The sequence below is a fragment of the Scatophagus argus genome, chromosome 3 (assembly GCF_020382885.2).
Source record: "Scatophagus argus isolate fScaArg1 chromosome 3, fScaArg1.pri, whole genome shotgun sequence".
In the NCBI taxonomy this organism is placed as follows: domain Eukaryota; kingdom Metazoa; phylum Chordata; class Actinopteri; family Scatophagidae; genus Scatophagus; species Scatophagus argus.
In genome coordinates this window covers 854,529-878,901 of record NC_058495.1, presented here as the reverse complement: position 1 = coordinate 878,901, position 24,373 = coordinate 854,529, and the positions used below count along the sequence as shown (strand labels likewise).

At 42.0% G+C, this 24,373-nt stretch overlaps 1 protein-coding gene across 1 annotated transcript in view; it reads right to left on the bottom strand.

Moving 5' to 3' along the window:
* LOC124054264 (receptor-type tyrosine-protein phosphatase gamma-like) overlaps nt 1-23,562 on the bottom strand; it is a 404,131-nt gene extending 380,569 nt beyond the window's left edge. Inside the window, exon 1 of the mRNA XM_046380034.1 lies at nt 22,988-23,562. Coding sequence (XP_046235990.1) covers nt 22,988-23,081 — 94 coding nt within the window. The 5' untranslated portion in view covers nt 23,082-23,562. The remainder of the gene's footprint in view (nt 1-22,987) is intronic.
* Between the last annotated feature and the right edge of the window lie 811 nt (nt 23,563-24,373).

Sequence of the window (24,373 nt, the reverse complement as noted above, 5' to 3'; positions counted from 1 at the left end):
AATATTTGACTGTGAGATGCAGACCGTCTATCTACCCCACGAGTTTACCATCGTCATGGTAATGGCTGTATACCACCCGATGCTAATGCTAACATAGCTCTGAGGGAGCTATACAGAGCAGTTAGCAGCCAGCAGAACTCTCATCCCAGCGCACATCGTAGCAGGAGACTTTTGCTGAACTGAAGTCAGTACTCAGTACAGTACAGTCAGATTCAACCAGCATGTTAAATGTGCAACAAGGGGTGTAAACACGCTGGACAAAGTCTATAGCATCCAAAAAGGCTATAGAGCAAGACCTTCACCACATCTGGGTCTGTCAGATCACATGTCCATGCTGCTGATTCCTGCATACATCCCCCTCAGGAGGAAAGCTCGCCCAACCACAAGGACTGTAAAAAGATGGCCAGAGGGTGCACTACACCAGCAGCAGGACTGTTTCGAGAGCACAGATTGGAGTACACCTCATCAACGGCTGAGGGCGATGCTGCGCTAGTGGAGGAGCTGAACCACTTCTTTGCATGCTTCGAGGAGGAAGGACCCAAGGCAGCCGCAGCTTGACCACTGATCTGCAACAGCTCCAGCCTCATGGTGCAGGAACATGAGGTGAGGGCCACACTGAGGGCGGTGAACCCCAGGAGGGTCCTCAGAGAGTGCACAGACCAGCTGGCCGGGGTCTTCACCAGGATCTTTAATGAGTCACTGTCCCAGTCCTTCATCCCATCCTGCCAGTCAGACCAGTTGCTCTGACACCTGTGGCCATGAAGTGTTTTGAGAAACTGGTACGATGCCACATCATGTCCTGCCTCCCACCCACATTTGACCCACTTCAATTAGCATACAGAGCTAACAGATCGACAGAGGACGCCATCTGCACAGCATTCCACACCACCATCTCCCATCTGGAACTGCAGGGGTGCTATGCCAAGCTGCTCTTTGTCGACTTTAGCTCTGCCTTTAATACTATACTCCCGGACAGACTGACAGAAAAACTGCTGAACGCGGACTCCCAGCCACCACCTGCTGCTAGATGAGAGACTTCCTCTCAGACCTTGTACAGACAGTCAGAGTTGGGCCTCATTTCTTCACAACCCTCAGCCTCAACATGGGCTCTTTAACCGCTGCTCCATTGAGAGTGTGCTGACGTACTGCATCTCTGTGTGGTTCTCCAGCTGCACCATGGCACACAAAAAGGCACTACAGAAGGTTGTTAACACCACCCAGAAGATCATCGGCCACTCTCTTCCCTCCCTACAGGACCTCTGCAGCACCTGCTGTCTCAGGAGGGCACGCAGCATTCTGAGAGAGAGTACACACCCAGGACACCGGGTGTTTGAGCTGCTGCCCTCTGGCAGACATTTTAGGATGCTAAAAACTCTGACTAATAGACTGAGGAACAGTTTTACAACAGGGCCATAGTCCTGTTAAATGAAAACATCTGACACTATCATGTGTCGTTCCAGCCACAGGCAAGACAGGTGCAATGAATTTTTTTTCTACATAACTGTGCAGCCCTAACGTGCAATGTTTTGTTTTATCATTTTTTATTGTGTATATAGTGTCTCACTTTTTTGATAAGTGCATTTTTAGCCTTGCTTAGTTAGTTATTTATCACTTATTATTTATTTGATACTTTTGCACCGAGGGGAGAACTGTGCCCTAATTTCGTTGTACTAATGTACACTGTACGACTGTGCAATGACAATAAAGACTCTATTTTTATCTACATGTGGTGTAGCTTGATGTGGCAAATGCCAACGGCTTAGCACTGCACAAGCTGAGTTTTTCCACATACCAACCAGCATAACATTATACTGTAGAAAGGTTTCAGTAGTATCCACGTGTTTCTCCCTTGAAGGTTTCACGATGGGATGGCAACAGCTGGAATAGCAATGGGATGCTCCATCTCGCCAATACTGTTAGTCGGTGCATTTGAGATTATCCCCATTGGAGCCAGATGTATCACCAATCGAAGTCAAGTTGTTGCATTCATTTCCCTCCACAATTAAAACATAAAAGTAGAAGAGGACTTTGCATTCAAGTCTGCATGTGTTCTGCTGATGACTGGGCGGAACAGCATAAAGCCCTGACAGGATCAGTCTTGACACTGTGTCTCTGCAGCTCAGAAATGGCTCTCAGAAGCAATTTATTTCACAGTTATTATTCTAACAATTATCACTCCACTTATGAACAATGACTTTCTCCACTCGCAGAGGGATAGATAAAGGGGGGTTTAACAGAGGAAAATAATTTTGGTAGCCACAGCAGCTGAGATGATGACCTCCCACTCACTCGTCTCCTTTCTGACTCTTCTACCTGTGGTATACAGTGATGCTGCTTCAGGGTTAAGCTGCTTTAGGTACAGTTCTCACATTTGTGTTAAAATGTTCTCATAGAAACATAATGTGGCAACCGTACATAGGGTGAAGACAGCAGCCGTGTAAAAGGGGCTAATGTAGTACAATTAGTGCAAAAAACAAACCCTTCATGGTTTCCTAAAAAGTCACAATTTGTAAGCTAAATGATTAATCAATTAGTCAATAAAATAATTCGAATTATACTTGTTAGTGAGTGCCCTCTAGTGATCCAAATAGTTGATAACATTTTGAAATGTGACACTGTTAAATCAGTCTGAGGTATACATACTAAAATCAACCTGCTAATGTAAGCCATTACACGATTTTTTTTTTTTTAAAGGAAGCAGGTTATAGAGATTTATGATACCTGTGAAACACTATGGCCACTATGGAGGCGAAAACAAAGGAAGCAAAAGTGAGGCTACAGGGTCGGCCTGCTAGCACGGCTAAAGAGACAACCTCTGAAACCACCGCATCCCAGCCTTTTCCTCACCAACGTCAGATCCATTGTGAATAAGATCGACGAGCTGAGACTATAGATCGCAGCCAACAAGTGTATCTGCGACTGTTGCAATAATAACAGAGACCTGGCTACAACCATCTGTAAAAGACTTGGCTATCGAGCTAGCAGACCGCACAGGGGGGTTGTGCATCTATACCAATGACAGCTGGTGCAGAAATGCAGAGACTATAGACAGCCATTGTTCCCCAGACTTGGAATATTTGACTGTGAGATGCAGACCGTCTATCTACCCCACGAGTTTACCATCGTCATGGTAATGGCTGTATACCACCCGATGCTAATGCTAACATAGCTCTGAGGGAGCTATACAGAGCAGTTAGCAGCCAGCAGAACTCTCATCCCAGCGCACATCGTAGCAGGAGACTTTTGCTGAACTGAAGTCAGTACTCAGTACAGTACAGTCAGATTCAACCAGCATGTTAAATGTGCAACAAGGGGTGTAAACACGCTGGACAAAGTCTATAGCATCCAAAAAGGCTATAGAGCAAGACCTTCACCACATCTGGGTCTGTCAGATCACATGTCCATGCTGCTGATTCCTGCATACATCCCCCTCAGGAGGAAAGCTCGCCCAACCACAAGGACTGTAAAAAGATGGCCAGAGGGTGCACTACACCAGCAGCAGGACTGTTTCGAGAGCACAGATTGGAGTACACCTCATCAACGGCTGAGGGCGATGCTGCGCTAGTGGAGGAGCTGAACCACTTCTTTGCATGCTTCGAGGAGGAAGGACCCAAGGCAGCCGCAGCTTGACCACTGATCTGCAACAGCTCCAGCCTCATGGTGCAGGAACATGAGGTGAGGGCCACACTGAGGGCGGTGAACCCCAGGAGGGTCCTCAGAGAGTGCACAGACCAGCTGGCCGGGGTCTTCACCAGGATCTTTAATGAGTCACTGTCCCAGTCCTTCATCCCATCCTGCCAGTCAGACCAGTTGCTCTGACACCTGTGGCCATGAAGTGTTTTGAGAAACTGGTACGATGCCACATCATGTCCTGCCTCCCACCCACATTTGACCCACTTCAATTAGCATACAGAGCTAACAGATCGACAGAGGACGCCATCTGCACAGCATTCCACACCACCATCTCCCATCTGGAACTGCAGGGGTGCTATGCCAAGCTGCTCTTTGTCGACTTTAGCTCTGCCTTTAATACTATACTCCCGGACAGACTGACAGAAAAACTGCTGAACGCGGACTCCCAGCCACCACCTGCTGCTAGATGAGAGACTTCCTCTCAGACCTTGTACAGACAGTCAGAGTTGGGCCTCATTTCTTCACAACCCTCAGCCTCAACATGGGCTCTTTAACCGCTGCTCCATTGAGAGTGTGCTGACGTACTGCATCTCTGTGTGGTTCTCCAGCTGCACCATGGCACACAAAAAGGCACTACAGAAGGTTGTTAACACCACCCAGAAGATCATCGGCCACTCTCTTCCCTCCCTACAGGACCTCTGCAGCACCTGCTGTCTCAGGAGGGCACGCAGCATTCTGAGAGAGAGTACACACCCAGGACACCGGGTGTTTGAGCTGCTGCCCTCTGGCAGACATTTTAGGATGCTAAAAACTCTGACTAATAGACTGAGGAACAGTTTTACAACAGGGCCATAGTCCTGTTAAATGAAAACATCTGACACTATCATGTGTCGTTCCAGCCACAGGCAAGACAGGTGCAATGAATTTTTTTTCTACATAACTGTGCAGCCCTAACGTGCAATGTTTTGTTTTATCATTTTTTATTGTGTATATAGTGTCTCACTTTTTTGATAAGTGCATTTTTAGCCTTGCTTAGTTAGTTATTTATCACTTATTATTTATTTGATACTTTTGCACCGAGGGGAGAACTGTGCCCTAATTTCGTTGTACTAATGTACACTGTACGACTGTGCAATGACAATAAAGACTCTATTTTTATCTACATGTGGTGTAGCTTGATGTGGCAAATGCCAACGGCTTAGCACTGCACAAGCTGAGTTTTTCCACATACCAACCAGCATAACATTATACTGTAGAAAGGTTTCAGTAGTATCCACGTGTTTCTCCCTTGAAGGTTTCACGATGGGATGGCAACAGCTGGAATAGCAATGGGATGCTCCATCTCGCCAATACTGTTAGTCGGTGCATTTGAGATTATCCCCATTGGAGCCAGGCAAGTAGCTTAAGGTCGATAGCTACCAACTGGCAACAGACTACCTGCACTGAGAAGCTACATGGATGATATAACGATCATCGCTCAGACAGCCCTGTGCACATCAAGTCTGCTGAAGCATCTTGATGAGCTGACAACATCGGCAAGGCTGAAGAGCAAGCCTTCAAAGTCTCAGAGTCTCTTGCCCCGGAGAGAAGTGAGAAGCGACAGAGTAGTGCTCACCGCAGGAGGAGAGGAGACCCCATGGTTGGCAGAACAACCAATCTGGAGCCTTGGGACGGAATACACTGCAGGACTCTCTGACAGACCAATGGGGAAACTGCTGGCCGATGGTCTGGGAAAGATTGATAGCAGCCAACTTCCGGGAATGTACAAGGTGTGGTGCTATAATTTCACATTATTCCTCTGGATCATGTGGCCACGTAAGATCTGCAAGAGCCCATCATCATCACTCAGCAAGATGGATGGACTAACAGTTTTAACAGGAAGTGGTTGGGTGTCCCTCATTGCTTCCCTGACTTTTTAGTAAAAATGCACTGCAACTCCAGTCTTGGGTACAGGCAGGAGAAAACACGCCTTGTACTTGAGCTGAGTGAATCCAGGGATCAGCTGGTAGGAAGTACAGAGGAAGTGACCTGAACAGGGTGCAAGTGGAGGTTGACGAAGCCATCAGCACGCTGCAGCACAAAGAGGTCCTAGGGAGAGTGCAGAGCAGATGGGCAGGAGTGGGTGAGGGAGACCCTCTGCTGTTCTGACCCAAAGCCACAAGGGAGCAGAGGAAGATTATGAATGTGGAGGAGGTCACACAGGCACACAAGGACTGCTATTACATCAAGGCAGTGTCGCAGAGCCAGCAAGGAGCCTGGTAAAGATGGAAGGCCACCACAACTAGGGACATCAGCTGGGGAGAGATTTGGTGAACTCCACAGACACGGCTCAGCCCTATCCCGGGGGTTTGGTAGTGAGGGAAAGTGCCCATTGTGCAGTAATATAAATGTAGGCCTTCAGCACATCCTGGCAGGGTGCAAGGTTACATTGGCACAGGGGTGCTTCAGGTGGTCCACGGCCACAAAGGTCATTATTACTGAACTCACTGTCCCGTGGGAGGAGGGAATACCAGCAGTAAATGAGTTCAAGTGGCTGAGTCAAAGAATTTCCCCTTCAGGATAAATAAAGGAATTCTGATTCTGATTCTGAGGTACACCAAGCTGGCAGCAGAGTGCAGGGAATTCAACGGAATGGTATTAATCCATCCAGTGGAAGTTGGATGCAGGGGCTTCCTAGGGAAATCAACCATCTAACTTCGCCCACAGGTGGTCAACAAACAACAGAATAAGGCAGTGGTGACAGGTAGGCAAGTTTAACAGTATTCAGGAATGACACTTAAATATTGTCTTTATAGTTATTCATAGTAAGTTCAAGGAGTGTGTATTCTGTAATGAGCTTCATACCCTTCATATTTTCATAATTTTTTGGTCACATGGTTTTCTATCCATTCATCTATCAATCCATCTGCTTGCCCCCATTAAGAGCGTGTCTGCAAAACTCTTTCGGTAGCAGACCACAGTACAATGCATTTTATTACAGGCTCTGATTAGGTTACTGATTAAATACTGATACTGATGAGTCACTGAGCTGCAATTCAAAACAGCACATCATAATAATGTCAGTTTACACTAATTTTGATTTACAAGTACCATCACCCGTCTCAGCCAAAAAGCAAGTCAGAGTTAATGAATGAAATATCAAGTCCTAATATGGCGACTGGTAAAACATGTTTATGCTGGCTCATATGATTGTTTACTAGTCTGCTCTCTACGTATTTTTTTAAGATTATGGGAAGGTCATGGTCATAGTTAAATGCAACCAATTTAACTAGTTTGCAAACAGATAGAACACAAACACAGTCCTGTGTGTCTAAGTTGTGTTGTACCACACATGAAAGATCCAGCACGGTAAGAACTTCAGCTAACTCACACAACTCTGGTTTTGTGATGCTGAGGAGATTAAAATGGCCTTGATTTTATGATCACCAGAAACAATGTTCATTATCTGTATGATTCAGTGTATATTCATATCCGCTTCTGTTTTAGCATCACAGCAAATCCTCACGCTAACAAGCTGTTTGGAGCACACACACTCTTTGGGTCTTTTTGGTAATGCCAATTCGAAGCAAACCCAAATGGCTTCAACAGATAATTCCTCATCCAAACACTGTTCATAGCATTTGGCAGCATTTGGCATTTGAAGCCTGTAATGATTCTGCTGACATCATTGCAGGCCTTCAGCATGCAGCAACAACATCAACAGATGAAAAACAGGCTTAACACTTAGTTTTACTGCACATGTCAATGCAATTATTGCCTTTAATTCATCTGCAGTGTTGCAAAATTGGTTTTCAGGGTATCTAGTTTTGTGAATTACTGGAAAACTGAAACCAAGGCTGAATTAGCCTACTCATCATGCAAAGACAGGAAGTGCCCCAGGGCCACAAATGCTTCCTCTTTAATGTTCAGTGTTCATCAGTTGGTTTAGAGTAAATATTACATACTATTGAAATATAATACCAACTGTGGAGGGACTTGAGTGAACATCTTTAATTTGAGAATTATTTGTTATGCTTGTACTGGGTGATGTAGGTTCAAACCTGAAGCAGAGATGAGGAATGAGGAGGCTAGAGAGGTCTGATAAGCTCAGTCTTATCTATATTACTTTATTTATTTTATTTTATTTACTGCATTTTCAAACTTGTTTATTTTAGGTGAGATTTTGTGCATTTGCCTGGAGAACAACAAATGCTCTATCCAAAAAAAAAAGCTTTTATTGCTGATATATATATATAGGGAACAGAGAAACAACAACAGAGAAACATTAAAATCAGGTTGATAATTAACTGTTTTAGCCCTAAATTAATTTCTTCGTCTTCCTTTTCTTCCTCTCTATCAATATAGAGATATATAGATAGATATATCTATAGAGATATATAGATATATCGTGACTTCATGTCATGCCATATGAACTACTAAGTGAAAACCTCAGGCAGCAGAAACCTGGCAATGATGAGAAGGAGGTGGGCGATCCATCATGGAGGGACAAGCCCCTGCATGGCATGTACCACCGACAGATAGAGGCTGATATCAAGAAATCCTACCAATTGCTAGACAAGGCTGGACTGAAGGACAGCGCAGAAGCAACTTACTTAAAATAAGAACAAAAAGTGTTGTTACACAAATGTTGGTCAACATTTGTTTAATCTGTAATCAGTCCCTAACACAGACTTCAGGACAAAGAAATATCTAGAATAAAATAAGAACTAAGCAGAAAAGCTGTTTTCTGGCCTCTGGTACACACACTGAATTAATCTGCTGTCCTGTTTTCTCTCCCTCTGAGTCTGGTACATAGAAAGTACCTCAGGAACGTCGGGCTTGGCTTGTTTCCATTCGATTCCCCCTGCGGGTCATCCATCGGCCTGGGGACGTGGCAGGCCAGAGCGCCCAGCCCCAAGGTGATTAATGGAAGAAAGATGACTGCAGTTTGCAGCGTAAATCTAAAGGCGTTTCAGGTGGAACATGGGTGCTTGTCTAGCAGTGAGGAATGGGGGAAGGTTTCAACCAAACCACCACTGAAACCTCTCTCCTTCTCTGTCCTTACCTCATTTTCAGCAAATGTCTCAAAACAGAGGAGAGTGGCAACCATTGGAGGGAGGGCAAGAGAAGGGATGGGATGGGAAGGGAAAGGATGTTTTTGGAGGGCTACAAAATAGAATGTAAGGACAGAAAGCTACACTCAGAGAAAAAAGTGACAGAGCCTGAGAGAGTTATCGTGGAAACTTGCGAACCCTGAGGTGATATTAGTGAACCCCATCTGTTGAACATCTGGAGCAAGGAGCCAAACGCTGGGGGGCTTGCTGAGGAAATCTTAAATTTAAGCAGTCATGCCCTCACAGAGGGCAAGACAAGCCACACTTCTGCTGAAATGGATGGGTCGGCAATGTTTCGGTGGGTGGTGTGCGACCATCTAAACGATTCCCCAAACCCAAGCTTTTCCCACAGAAAGCTGCATTGTAAACAAATGATTAATGTAATTCACTTCTCCTGTCAGTGGTATTAATGCTGTGGCTAATTGGTGTATCTCATTCCCAACACTGCCATCCACACTATTTGTACTGTCTGCTTCTCTGTTGCAAATTCCATTGATTCATTAGTATTTAGTTTCGTTCACAATTCAGCCGCACAATGACTATTCAGACTTGACTGGACTATTGCATGAGATGATTTAGCCACAAGAATCAAGCACAATCAGATTGACAGCTTAAGTGTCTTGCACAAACCAGTTAATTATTTATTACAACATTTTATGATAAAAATGCCCAAAGCAACATTTTCGGTTGATTATTATAACCTGAAAATGATTGATTTTTTTCATCCACAAATTGCTGCATTACATGTCATGGTCTACTGCTTTTGTCCATATGTATCTTAGAGAAGGACAGGTGGAAGTGATGACAGGGAATGAGATGTCCTTGATAACTGGAGGCTGACTGTGTTATAGGATAAGTCAAAGTTGGTATTAGAACTGAACTGACCTGTTCAGTAGCATAACCATGGCATGTCCATGTAACTGACAAATTTCATGCCTGACTTCACCTCGCCTGTCATACTTGCTCTGCAGGTGGAGCTTTTCTCCCTTGAAACAATTTCAGCTCTTGCTTCTCCTTGCAAGACGCTCAACCATTTCCTTGTGTCAAGGGGATTGTTGCATTAGTTCAGTGTCAAACAGCCAGTTTTTATTAGTGATGGGAGTGAAGATAGGTGTGCTGCTTTGTTGGTCTATCTGGCTCAACTGAAATGAAATTTGTTAAAGACATATATTCATGTCATGATTTTGAACAGAAAAACCAAGATAATGTATTCTAATGACTTTGACAGTCCTTTCACTCTTTATTTAGTCCCACCATTAGATTCCTGTTTTTCAGAGTCTTGATAACTGCACCGCATTGCATTTTGCATTTACATCACAATAACCGCCAAACATATAAGAGTAACTTTGGACCTTAACTTTACTGGCTGTGGATTTGTCCAACACAAGAGTAGCTAATGAACTGAACACATTACCCAATGGGACAAACAAGACCCATGGTTCATTTTGAGTCCTGGAAAAATAAGCTGATTTACTTAATTTGAATATGACATGCTCGACGAGTTGGAATGTATCAAAATCCACCACCCATCTCAGATGGGGGATGGGGGTCAGTGAGAGAATTGGCTTGGAGAAAAATGAAGTAAAACAAGACATCTTGAAGAGAACAGAGTACCTAAGAGCAAAGAGCTTTTAAATTACAACATAGGCGTAACACAGAGATAGGGAGAGGTCACTAGAGATTGAGAAACAAGAGAGAGCAGTGATGTTTAAACCACCACCCCTTGGAACAAAGACAAATTGGGCTACCCTCACTATGCCCCCCAAGTCCCTATCTCTCTCTAGGGAGGAAGCCAGCATCTCCCAAGCATTAAAGTGGAAAAACCAATGCCACTGCAAGAATTTAATGAGGAGGTCTCTGCACTGTTCTCTGCTCAGTCTGTGACACAACACTTCTTGGCATGTAGTGACTTTCTCTCTTTCTCTCTTCTTTATTCACTGCCTTTATTTCTACTGCCTACACTGGAGCATTGGAGTGGATATCCAGTCTTGAAACCAGCTCAGGCCCACTCCATCCTCAAGAATACCATGCTTCTCCTCAGCACTGAATGTTACACACTTCATCAACTCTTCACTGTACAGAAGGGGAAGTGTGAATATTCACTTGTTACTGGGTTTGGATGAATGTGTATCTTAAACAGAGTTGGATGAAAGGTGGATGTATTCTGCATAGTTTCAGAGCTAATTACTGCCTTACAGTTATATGCCTCTGACAACTTCAAAGCTTTGATTTTACTTCCATAATAATTACAGATTTCAGTAATTTGCTTAGGTTCACATGCACTAAATAATGTTACTGCAAAAAGCCCAGAAGCTACAAGTTCTAAAATATGGATGTTTCGCACACATCAACCCAGCATCGCATAAGATCTACACAGTCAGCAGTTTCAAGATAGACACCCAAGATTAGCGTCACAAATTCAGTATCTGACCAAATGTGAAATATGGTCACAATCTCCATTTCTGTTCTTTAGTTACACGTTTTATCTTAATTTGCATATGAAGCGTGGTGGTATGACCAAAAAACTGTTTTGTGAGGTCAGTGACCTATAAACAAAAAAATCAAGGTCAATCTATACATTCAAATTATAGATATGAATTTCACCCAAGAGACCAGAGTTTATGTCCTGTGTACCAAACATGTGATATTAGACGGACAGATAGGAAACCTGAAAAATGTAATGCCTAGCGCGGATCACAGCAAACGCTTATATGTAAAATGTCAGAGAACAGCGAAAAATTCTCTCCAATCATGCTGTGTACAATGCTACATCATGATTGTCCAGGGTGTGGAAAGATCATGTGGTCACAACATGATGATAGCACACTCACTCGACATTTTTATCCTGTTAGAAACTTACAACTGGTGAACAGCACAGAGGGCTATACTACGAGACAGACCAGTCAGAAATAATGAACATCATGATGGTGATTGGGCGACACGGTGGTGCAGTGGTTAGCTGTCACTGTCACCTCATAGCAAGAGGGTCCCAGGTTCGAATCCCGGTCTGGGCCCTTCTATGTGGAGTTTGCATGTTCTCCCTGTGCCTGCGTGGGTTTTCTCCGGGTACTCCGGCTTCCTCCCACAATACCAAAAACATGCACATTAGGTTAACTGGCTACTCTACATTGCCCCTAGGTGTGAGTGTGAGAGTGTGTGTCCAGGGTGAACCCCGCCTCTCGCCCGTAGTCAGCTGGGATAGGCTCCAGCTCCCCCGCGTCCCTGACGGACAAGCGGTATAGAAAATGGATGGATGGATGATGGTGATTATCATCTTTATTTATTAACTCAGACTTTCTGCTCAGGTTCTATGCATGTTTCCTTAAAAAGGATTTGGTGTGCTGGCTGACTCTTCTTCTGCACAAAATGGACTGTGCTGCCTACTACAGTCCAGGGGGAAAAGTTGTTATAATGGAGAACTATGAAGCATGAAAAAAAATATAGCTAAAAGCTGCACTGTTGCTGTAAATAAGCAGAGCTGGCAGAAAATTGTTGATTGCGCAAATTAATAAGTTAATATTTTACCTCTCAGTGCTTGATTGATTAGTCTCAAACTAATCAATTTTTTTAATCAATTAGCTGCAATGCTACCCATGTTAAACGGACGCTGACTACAATTCAGAACAATCCGCCTATCCACAGCGGTCTGTAGTTACTGTGCCTTCGTCTTTCTTTTAGTGTAAGGATGAGATGCTGTGTAAAAAGTGTTAATATTACCACAAGCAATGTGGGGAAAAAGATATTCTGCATCACCAGCTGAATGCAGGCAACCACAATGTGATGAATACAGTTTGCAATACTCTGCTATAATTAGAAGACTTCATTCTGTGATTTTACTAACAGGATTCAGAAAGTTTGCATATACAACATAATCCTTCAGCTGAGAATATGAACCACTCATAATGAATATCATGAGGAAAAGAAATGGCAGTACTGCTTAGCCATTTTAATCAGAAATTCTGAACATAACTTCCTCCGGACCAGGTTAGGTGTGCAGCATAAGTTACCAAGATGTTTCTAACCAGGTTAAAATAGAGCTGCCCTAGTGACCTCACTAACCCATTAATCTTGCTTCATAGTATAGCCCGCTGGTCAAATGCACCATCAGTTTACTCTGTGTACAAATTGCACCAAGCATTTTTGACTTCTAACTCAAATGACCAGGTTGACATATGAACCATTATTTTATGTCACTAACTGTGTGTCCAGTTTTCCTCGTAATTTTGTGCCTCTCCCCATCCAGATCTAATCTAATGTCAACATGTGCCCATGTTGTTCTACTATGTAGTGCTATTATATCTAACTTGAGCAACATAACAGCTACAGAACATATACATACAGTACATAGTTTTTCAGCATTCCAATTAGAACAGCCTGTCATGTTTGTCCTTTGCAATGTATGATGTTTATTGCGTGAATGTTTCTCTCTCTCTCTCTCTTTCATCCTCTCTGTCCTGTCTACCTCTTCTTCCCCCCCTTCACCCAGCCGACTATCAGCAGGATGGTTCTCCCTTGTGAGCCTGGTCCTGCTCAAGGTTTCTTCCTGTTAAAAGGGACTTTTTCCTTGCCACTGACTGCTTGCTTGGAGGTTCAGGCTCTGGGTCTCTGTAAAGCACTTGGGAGACAATTTTAATTGTAAAAGGTGCTATATAAATAAAACTGAATTGAACTGAATTACTACACTAGTTTAGTAACCCTAGGCAGCTACTGTCTATATTTAGGCACTATTTAATGTCCATTTCACCTGTATTGTTATGTAGCATAACTATCATCTGTACATTTCCTCTTGTAAATTATACCCATAGTGCACATATCCATGTGTATAGTATGTTCATAGCACCCAATCTGTAAATTGCTTCTAAATTATTGATATAATATACAATGTACATACTGTTAATTTATTTATTATATCAGCACTTGCTGCTTTTTGCACTTCTGGTTGGAATCTAAACTGCCCTGTACATGTGTAATTACAACAAAGTCGAATCTAATTTAATCTAATCTAATTTATGCTTGTTTTACCTCTACTTGACTCTGAGTTTAATATTTCTGTCTGTACTATATCATATAATACTGTTTGAAAGCTCTTCATTCAAATGATAAGAAACGCATATTTGTGAAAGAAAAAAGCAAACATGTTTATATTGTGTTTTATGTTAAATTAACTTCCTAAATCTTAATCGGTGAATAAAATCTTAATGGTTACATGAAAAACAAAATGGATGCAACAGAAATGATATAGACACTTGCATTTTTATTTCATGTAAGACAAATAAAATTGTGCTTTTGCCCCATTTCCACCCAACCTTCAGTCAACAAAAATAAATTTAATACTGATCAACATAAATCCATGTTATTGAATGAAAGCTCCAGCATTGACTTTAAACTGATTATGGTTGAATGACTCAATGGAGGTTCATGGAGCTGTACACAACACAAGAAATGAAAGAGCTGAAAAAAGGTTTGTGCTGCCTTTCTAAATATTTGATCAAGGGACAAATCATGGGCAGCCATGAGATTGGAAAGCAGGCAATGAGTTTTATTTTGGAGCTGCTTTTGTAAGGTTGGAAGAGAGAAAAAAAGTAATTTAAGGACCAGGAGACAGGAGAGCTTGATGGATGAATATTCCCAACACTGGTCTGACTGAGTGGTAAAATAAGCCTTATGAATTAATGCTTAGTGATAACCCAGAGTAAACACACAGAGGGCCACAGCTTAGCTATTTAAACAAAAACACCTTCTGATTATATCAACTTCTAAACAAAGATCTAACTTTCTACATACCCTTAACTAAAACCATAATTGTGAAAATATATGGGTTTCATTGTGGGGACATTTTACACAATACTCACAGGTCTTATTTAAACATTTTCACTTGAATAAAGAGAAAAGTTAAAGTTGGCAATAAATATAAGTAAATAAAAGCAGCTCATAGCTATGAGTCAACAGCAATACAGCATTGCACTCATTATAAACCTATGTAACTTTCACTGAACAGTAGTTAAGTGACTCAGTTACACATATGAAACATTCATCTTAAATTTGCTAACCAGCTGACACTATAATATGCATTACAAAAAATAATGTGATTAGTGTTGTAGTGTTGTTATGTCAAAGGTCCAGTATGTTCCATGTGGGTAATTCATCCTGTGAAGAATTTGTACGTCAGAGCTAAATTTTATCGTAAACCAACCAATCTCAAGAAATTTCAATTTAAACCAAAAAATGACAACCTTTTGGTGGTAAATCCTGGGGATAACAAAGTCAGAAGGATTTATTCTGAACTGAAGTAATAAATACCTACATCTTTCTGACTTACATCTCCAGTTTTGATGCTAGCTTTATGCTAAAAATTTGTAGTCTCTAAGCCCAAACTGAGACCTGGTTGATGTCATTCAAGCAATTTTCTGGCCTATTTATTTCTAACTTACATGGACCTCTGATTGCTTTTGATGCTTTTTTAATGGACTACAAAATACAAAACACAAAATAAGATACAGGCTATAAACATTTTTTCCTGTGTCTTAGCTAATGGTGGCCATTTATCTTCACAACACTATAATATCGTATTTATTTTCTCATTAATAACCAAGGAGGAGATTTTAAAAGGTGTCCTTATATGTCTTCAACACTTTGCATGTTGATGCCGACTTTGAGATTCCTCCTGATTACTAATTTTCATCTCTTAATTCATTAACGACCTTTACAGTAAATACTACTTTGTGAGCACTTCACAACTGTAAAATAAGTTACTGTGTGTGTGTGTGTATGTGTGTTTTCCATTCTGTTGAGAAACGGGATTTAACTTCATGGCCACTACTTTAGGCTGCGGTCAGAATAATAATCCACGGTCACAGAAACATGTTAATGTGACCACAGAGAAGAAACCCCGGGGGCCGCAACAAGGATCAAGTACTGGTGCCTGAATAAGAAAGATGGTAAGAAAGAAAGGATGCTGAAGAAGAAAGAAGAAACGAAATAAGGATATCTTTATTTTTTATTTTTTATTCTATTCTATTCTATTCTATTTTTTTTTTTAACTTTTATCTTTTATCTTATTATTTGTGTATATTTGTACATGTTAATTGTATTTTTGCACAGTTGTTAAAAGGAGTGTTGTTTTTTCATTTCACTGTGGATGCACATCCACATGTGACAAATAAAGAATTCTGATTCTGATTCTGATTGAATGAAAGACAAAAAAGAGGAAAAAAAACAGCAAAACACAAAAGCAGAGAGGAAAATGAAAAGAGTAAAAGAAAGAGTAAGAAAAAAATAGAAAGAATAAATGCGCAAAAAAGTGAATGAAAAGAAACAAAGAGGAATAACAGAACAAGAACAGGAGATTATAGGAAAATCAAATTAGCAGAAAAAATAAGAAAGAAGTGAGATAAATAGCCAAAATATGTAAAACATGTAAAGGAACCAAATAAACAGCTCACTGCACTGTTCAGTAACACGTTTCTCATTGACACACCAAACATTATATTAAGATGATGACATTTCTTTCACCTTTCTCAGGGAGAAAGCAGCTGCTTCCATTCCACTGTCAGCAAGGATGACTGATGGAAGCCAAGTGAAGTGCATTTCACCATTTAAAATGAGAAAGCATTCTGGAAATGGCAGGAACACCCATCTACACCTTTCACCAGTGTATCGGAGAGCTGTCACAGTTCCAGAATGAATGCCCACCTATCGAGCCTGACAAAAGGACGCAAAGTGTCTCAAAGTCCTGACATGTGCCAAGGTGGTGGCAAAAGGAGGAGGAGGTGCCTGTGACAAAAAAAAAAAAAACACCTGCCAGCCATCAGCCACCTGCCTCTCAAGAATAGCTGTCAAATTGAATCTTACAGCTTCCAAAACAACTGGCAGTCTCACAAGTTTCAATCTACAGGGCAGCCAGTGTGAGAAGTCTCTCTTTGGCTTTCGTCATGTCCATTTGTTTTCCATCTCATCTCCTCCTCCCCTCTCGTCCCTGCGTTTGTTTTAGTGTCACCATCAGTTAGGATCGTCAGCCTCCATGCCAGCCGACAGCCTGTCAGTCTAAGCTCCTTTTAACACTTAGCAGCCCTGCACAGTGACACGTTGGCTACCCTGGCATGGCGCTTAGCAAAATGGAAAAAAGGGCTTGGCTACATACACCTCTCCATTCTCATCAGCATCCTGTGCTGTCATTACGTCTTTCTCGTTGCTTTTCCCCTCTCTGTGATTCTGCCTGCACACATCCGCAGCTTGCAAGGATATCTTGCAGAATTTATTGGTTTACAAAGAGGGAATAGAGAAAAAAATAAGAAGTGTACAGGTTTTTTTGCTAGAAGTATATTCAACTTACCATTTACTCTGTAGCTGTTGCCTAGTCAGTGATGCTTTCAGAAAGCAGCTCTGACAGGAATAACTGAGCTAAAATTTGGGATGCCAATTCCAGAAGAAATATATGAAAATATATGAACATATATGTTTTTATCTATGTCACATATATTTTCCAACATATATGCACATATTTGGAATTGGCCCAGACCTGTCTTTCAACTATATATATATATATATATATATATATATATATATATATATATATATGTAGATATATTTATTTATATTTGGATATATGTTCATATATTTCCTTTCCGTGTGGAAAGGGGCACACATCCTCCTCCTCTCCAAATTATGTGGCAGTGGACTTGATTAAATGAATGTGGAACAACGGATAAGGAGAAGCATAAGAAAAAAAAATAGTTGAAAAGTGGTCCTTATTTTCAGTAGCCCATTAAGTCTGAGAGGAATGGAGCCCAGCAAGAGAAGCAGGGAAGACTGGTCTGTCTATCAAGTATTCCTCATTTTCGAGCTGCACTGTCGGGCCTTGAGCTTATGAGATGCAAAGGAAAAAGAAACTGATGAGAAACAGATTAAAAACCTAACAGGCATGCTCAGCTGAGCAGAAATCCTGATCGAAAAACAAGACGATCCTCTATGCTCGACTCCACTCGTTTTCTAGAGACATCATTAGCGCCTCTGCGCTTAATGTCATCATTACTATTGTTATCATTATCAGGGCTATTTATCTTTAGTTTCTCCCTTTGTGCAACAAAACAGCATCATTTCCTGCTGAAATCAATAGCAATTGAAGGAATGTTTTTTTTTTTTTTTTTATCTGGCTCCTGATTGTTCTCTCTCTTTCTCCCTCTCTGTCTCTTTCTCTAAAGCAACTACCTCCTAATAACAAGGCGACAGATACCAAAGGAGCATTCTACATGGATAACTGCCTGATGCCACCTCCCCCCCACACCTCTCGCACACACAAATATGACTTGGTATCTTTTAATCAATCTATTAAGGAAAGCCATGGTAGTGTTGACAGGTCCTGCGCTGACTGATAAAATGACCTGTGAGCTGTAGGCTGTAAGCATTTTAGTGGCCACAGCAGAGGCCAGATAATAGCTTGGTGAGCACTGAGATGAGGATGATGATAATGTTGGCAACTGAGGGCCACGAAGCATATCCAATCCCTTCCCTAAATGTCAACCTTCCCCCCGTATCACTGCAACACAAAGGCTCAGAGGAAAAGGTTCATGACACGGAGGCCTGCTCTCCATGGTTAACAAACTGACTTGTCTTAATTGTTCTCAATTCTCGGTTTAAAGGAAGCCGACAAGGTGCCCGCGTATGTGCATACATACTCCCGAGAAAGAAAAGGATGGTGAAGTTAAAAAAAATAGGGTGGGGAAAAAGACAGAGATAGATGGAAGGATGGATGTATGTGTTTGTTGGGGTGAAAGGATGTGCTAGCAGGCACTTGTTGTTAGATTACTATGACTGTTCTGTTTTTCCTCCCAGCCGGGAGCGACAGGGCCCATTCATTTTTCGCAGCAGAAAGCGACAGATTGAAGGCCAAACATCCCTTTCTTTCCCTGTTTCTTCTTTCTTCTTCCTGTTCTGTCTTTCTTTCCCCCTCTCTCTCGTGTGCTTGGTTAACCCAGGGCTGAAGTGCAGCCTGGTGACAGGGGCGTGATGCCTCAACACTGACACCGCACATTGCAGACGGAAAAGGGAAAGTGATGCCCTCTGTCAGCTAGCGGATGCCCCGCGGCGATGTTCAGTGCTTTCAATACCAAAAAAACAGATGTTTGCAAGGATGAAAACCGGCCATTATGTGGACGACTCGGGGCACGTTGGCAGCAGTGAGGCCACCCGTGCAGACAAGGCAATGCAGCACAAACTTCCTGTATTTCCATAGGCACTTGGCTGAATCATTGCGGGTGTTGCCTTGCAGTAAGATATGACATTATTAGGTGGTTTGAGTGAACAATGCTCTCTGCTCTTTGAAACCTCACAGGATAAAGCACTCACCCTGTATTGCACTAGAAGTTGAGGCCGTAATTACAGGCATCACAGCCTTCCAGCTGGGGAACTCGTAGGACTACAAAGATGGGTGGTACGCTTTTTGAATCAGAAGGCAAATACAAAATTGCAAATACATGTAGCGAGATAAATCACTGGCGTCTTTCTCAGATGTGAAAAGGAAGTAAGAATCACATTTCATTTGATTTGGTCAAATTAACAAACCAGGAAAAATTCTTACAATTCAGAGACTACATTCATACTTTGACAACAAAGACAGGAAACAACATAGATAAGGCAAGTAAGAGATATGGTTTTACAGACACACCGCTGAGCAAGAACTCCAATATCATAGGAGATGACAATAAATCTGACCATAACCACTCTCTTTTTCATCGTCTTGTTCTTTATATGATACAATATACACTAATGAATAAACACATGATGCATTTCCATTTTTGTAATCTCCATTTTAACATGTTTTGTGGAATACTGTATCCATTTATAGTAATAATTCTAGAATGTAATGTTATGTGATCGTCTTTGTGAATCTAAACCTTGTCTTCAATTTATATTATACATGATAATTCTAATGTAGTGATCTCCTTTTTTCTGTCACAGTACTGACACTCATTTGCAAGTTGATTTATATGAGAAACAGGTTGAAATAACTGCATCCCCCAGTAGCAGATTTTTTTTTTCTTTGTTTTTTGATTTTCTTGAGAGAGAAAGACTTTTAGGACTCAATAAGATACAAATTGATATGATAATGTGAAAGCTCGAGTGCAAGGAGTCAACATATATGTGAAAATGTGTGTATTTGGATGTATGGGTATATTTTTACCTTTCAGCACTGTACAACTGAGAACCTTTTAACATTCTTTACAGAACCTCTTCCTCTGTCATCTTCACTTGACATTAAAGTAAACCAGAAATACTAAAGATGAATTTTTTAGATGTTCTTTTTAAAGCCGACTGTACAACATCAGCCACTGAAGCAATCTACATTTGCATGTTGCCCACAGGTGACGTATATTTTTTTTATGAAAAAACGATCTTGCTTTTCCAGCACTGCTGCCTCATAGAGGGTTCCAGGTTCGAATCCCGGTCTGGGCCCTTCTATGTGGAGTTTGCATTGAGTGTGTGCGTGAGTGGTTGTCTGTCTTTGCGTGTCAGCCCTGCAATTGACTGGCGACCAGTCGGTCGCCCGTAGTCAGCTGGGATAGGCTCCAGCCCCCCCGCAACCCTGACGGATAAGCGATATAGAAAAAGGATGGATGGCTGGATCTTGCCTTTCCCTGTGCTTTTCCAAGCCAGCCTCCCAGCTTAGAACCTTATAAATAGAAAAGAAGAGCCGACTGGAGGTAAGAACAGAAGCGCTGAGAGTCCGTGGATGTTGATACCCAGCAGGAGAGAAGCATGCTCATCTCTGTTTCTACATCATCTGCCAGTCGTTAACATCACCCGACCACCTTGGGCTTGCTTGAAGCCAGTATCATGACAGCATGTGGTCCAGCCAAGGGGAGAGAGAGGAGTGAAAGAGGATGTCAAGTAGACAGAGAGATGGACAAAGAGACTGCTGGAGAGAGATTATCGGTGTTCGGCATCCTGACCACTGGATTTGCCTTTTGGAGGGAAATTTCTTAAATTTGTCATGTTGCTACAGGATCATAAATTGATGTCTGAATATCTATCCATCATTTGTCCATTTCCTTACACTCAAATGAAACAAATACTTCAAAGTAAAAAAAAAAAAAAAAGAAAGGTTTTAGATTTTTCAAAAGACAAAGTGGTATTCAGCTGATTTTAAAACATGTCATTTTACTGCGCAAGAAGCACTCACACACTAATTTCCTCATGTTTAATTTAATTTAATTGTGTTTTATTTTATTTATTTGACCCATTGACATTTATCTGACAGCAACAGTTTTTCAAAGATGATCAAAAATCACATCTATCTTTAGATTGATTCCTTTTAGTTTTAATGCACACAGTGAAACCAAATGGTTTCACCTGTTAGTAAGCCTGTTCTTAATCAGTTACGACTGATCATTTGTTAGATAAAAAATACAGGGGATGACAAGGCACACCCTAAAAACCCTGAATGTCTAACAAGAGCCCCAAAAAATTGAAAGCCAGTCTATCAATCCAAACAATAAAATAATAGTGGTGTGGGCAGCAGGGCAGTGTCATGCTCTCTGACTTCTCATTCTGTGATTGTGTGCTTCATAATATATCTTAGGACTCATTAGAAATATAGGAGCTATTCTAGGCAAGGTGAAAAGTAGGCTAATACTGTCGCTAACTGGCTCTGTCGTAAGGACTCACAGCCATAGACGACTACAAGACTTGCTGAATTTTAACACCGGCCCCCTTTGATTTCTCTCATTTCTGTAAAGAAATTGAAGTCTGTTTCGTTCACACCAATTTGAGAGCACAGTGTTGTAATATAGTGTGAAAATAGGACAGTGTCTAGGAACTTTCTGTTCTTATAATGTAAAGCCTTCCAACTTTAAAGCTGTCCTTTAGTCATCTTACCAACCAAATCACACTTCAGAGCTTCTCCATATTCTCTGGCAGAGTGAAACTAATAGTGAACAACCTTTCGATCACTCTACATTATGGCCATATCTTTCACTTAAATGCCATTAGTTATGCCTAAGTCCCAAAATACAGATACAGAGCTTTTTCACCAGATATACTGGGATATTAATCAATTTGTCCATTTCATCCATTTATAAAATATTATAATATATACATATAATATAATATAATTTCAGGAGGTAATGGTTAACATGAGACGATCGTGAATTTGACACATAAATCTCTCTAAGAGGCATTTCTGGGATCTTCTAGAGTTGGGGGAATGTAATGTGTATGGACCGTCTGGTCAAGGTCAGATTGGATTTGTTGAGTTCATTTTCCAATTTAATGCAAGAGATTTCTCCTCTTCACAAACTGAGAGTGACGGCAATTGAGAGGGTGTTGTTCCTTTTCAGGTCTTGGATCCTGGACCTCACACACTCTACGGACCAAGAGTCTGGAATATAGCAATAACTGAAAAAGAGGTTTTAGTTCACTTTAACAGCAGGAGAATAGCCCAATTAGAGTAAGTAAGCATTTAGGACAGTGTTTTCCCCCAAGCAGTGAGGATTACACAGCATTATCCATATCTCGGGTCAGATCTTATTATTTGTCATGTGGATCCCTTACTTGACAACCCCAAAAACAGACATGAGTTCTGCGCGCCCCTCTGCAAAGACCTGAGCCTCAACAGCAATTTTTGAGTTGTGTGTCTGAGTGTATGAAGAGGCTTCACAGCCCTGCTGTCTCGCTTCAGGCAGTGAGATAACAGCTTTGGCGTGCGTGCCGCCGGCTAACAAGGCATCACATCTTCCTCGTTTTATCCACCAATCTGACCCAACAACCAGCGTTCCCTTCCTCCTGCTGCTTTAATGGCATCCCAGCTCACTGAGCCTTATACCCGTTTAGTTTCTATTTAAAGGGTTAAAAGTGAAAAAAAAAATAAATAAAAATATGGAAATGGAGAGCCAAAGAGATAGTTATGCATTCCACTAGAGGGAAGAAAGTAGGGGGAAATAAGCGTCTGTGATAACGCTGTGCTGGGAGAGGGGAGGGGGGAGGGGGCGGCTAAGAGGTCACTCAGTGGCATACAAATCCTCTCTCTAACTGCCTCTCGCATCTCCGACCGTTCCCAGTCGACGTGCCGGTGCCGGGGAGCGCGTCAAACCCGCAGGCACAAAATATTGCCAGACTATGACCTGCAAAATTTCCGTGAGGGGGATGCATTCTATTATTCTATTTTGTGTGAGACGCATCCTGACAAAGGCATCATGATACCACATTCCTTCATGGACATGAGCATCAAAAAGCCCATGTTTGACTAGAAGGGGTACGAAACTTACCAGGATGACACTCTGCCTGGAGGAGCACGAAGGCTGGCAAAATGACAAGGAAAATCCACCAGCAGAAACAACACGACTGCAGTAGCTTCCACATGGCAGTAATATGCACGTCGACATGCAAACAATAAGCTGCAACAACTGTTGACTTTGTCCCGTTTTCGGGCTAATCAGCGACGCCTTCGCTGCGTAAAAAGCAGCGCCGGCGACGTATAGCACACGGAGACTGGACACGGTGGAGGTGGAAGGCGGATGGATTTTACAGGTCCAATAAAGAGTCTTTCCGTCTCAAAATCCCTCCAATATTAGCCGAAATGAGCACAACACTGCGATACTGATGATTGTGCAAGAGCGTGCATATACAGTCAAAGCAGGTGCCGACAGACTAGCAGCGATGGCTCACACAGCGCGTCGTCGCTCTTGCGGCTGCGGCGGTGGAGGCAGCGCTCGTCGCGTGCTGGGAGAGTGGAGAGTCGATGTTGGTGGTGGTGAAGAGGCGCTGGAAGCTTTCCATTCCTCCGTCCGTCCAGGAAGTAGCGTGAGAGCCCAAGTCTGGCAGAGACTTTCAAACTGTCTTGAGGAGAGAGAGAAAGACAGAGAGAGAGAGAGAGAGAGAGAGAATGGAGAGAGAGAGAGAGAGAGGTCATTCTTCTGGATCCTAGTGCCGACGTGAGAACGCATAGTCGTCAATACACACATGTCCCATAATAATAGGTAATAATAGAGCTGGAGGGGGCTGTTAATGACCTTAAAATAGATCCACATTAGACAAAGCATCCCCTTTTACCATTACAGGATTTTGAATCTGTTCAGCTATGATTCAGTCATGGACATCAATTAATTCCACGTGTGATTATGCATTTGTATTACTGTAAAAGCAAACAAACATAGAACAAAAAAAAGTGAAATGTATTCTGTTTAGCTTGTGCCGGGTTGGGACATCCCCTCCTGGGGAATTTTACTGCTGGAATCACCACATAAATTCAGCAGCAATGCGTCTCTGTTCCTTTGCATAATCCATAGAGTTCACCTCTTCTTTTCTCTCCTCTGAGTGGAGGTGGACAACAAGGCTCCATAATTACCCTTACCCTTATCAACATTATAGTAATAATTTACTGTCTTTTTCACTTTCTCACGAGACTACAGTGGAACCATCAAAACATTACAGATTATGATTGTGTGTCCAAATGCAGCAGGCAAGCCAGCACCAATACAAAACCTTCTGCTGGTACGCTTAATGCCAGACAAACACCACGGCTTGTGCACAGTATTATTCAAATGTTACTTTATCACCCATATCTGTTTTCATGGTCACATTTTATCAGAAAGAGATTATAAAAAAATGAAGTTCTTGTCTTGTTATTACATTGTGTCTGGAGTGTTCCTGCT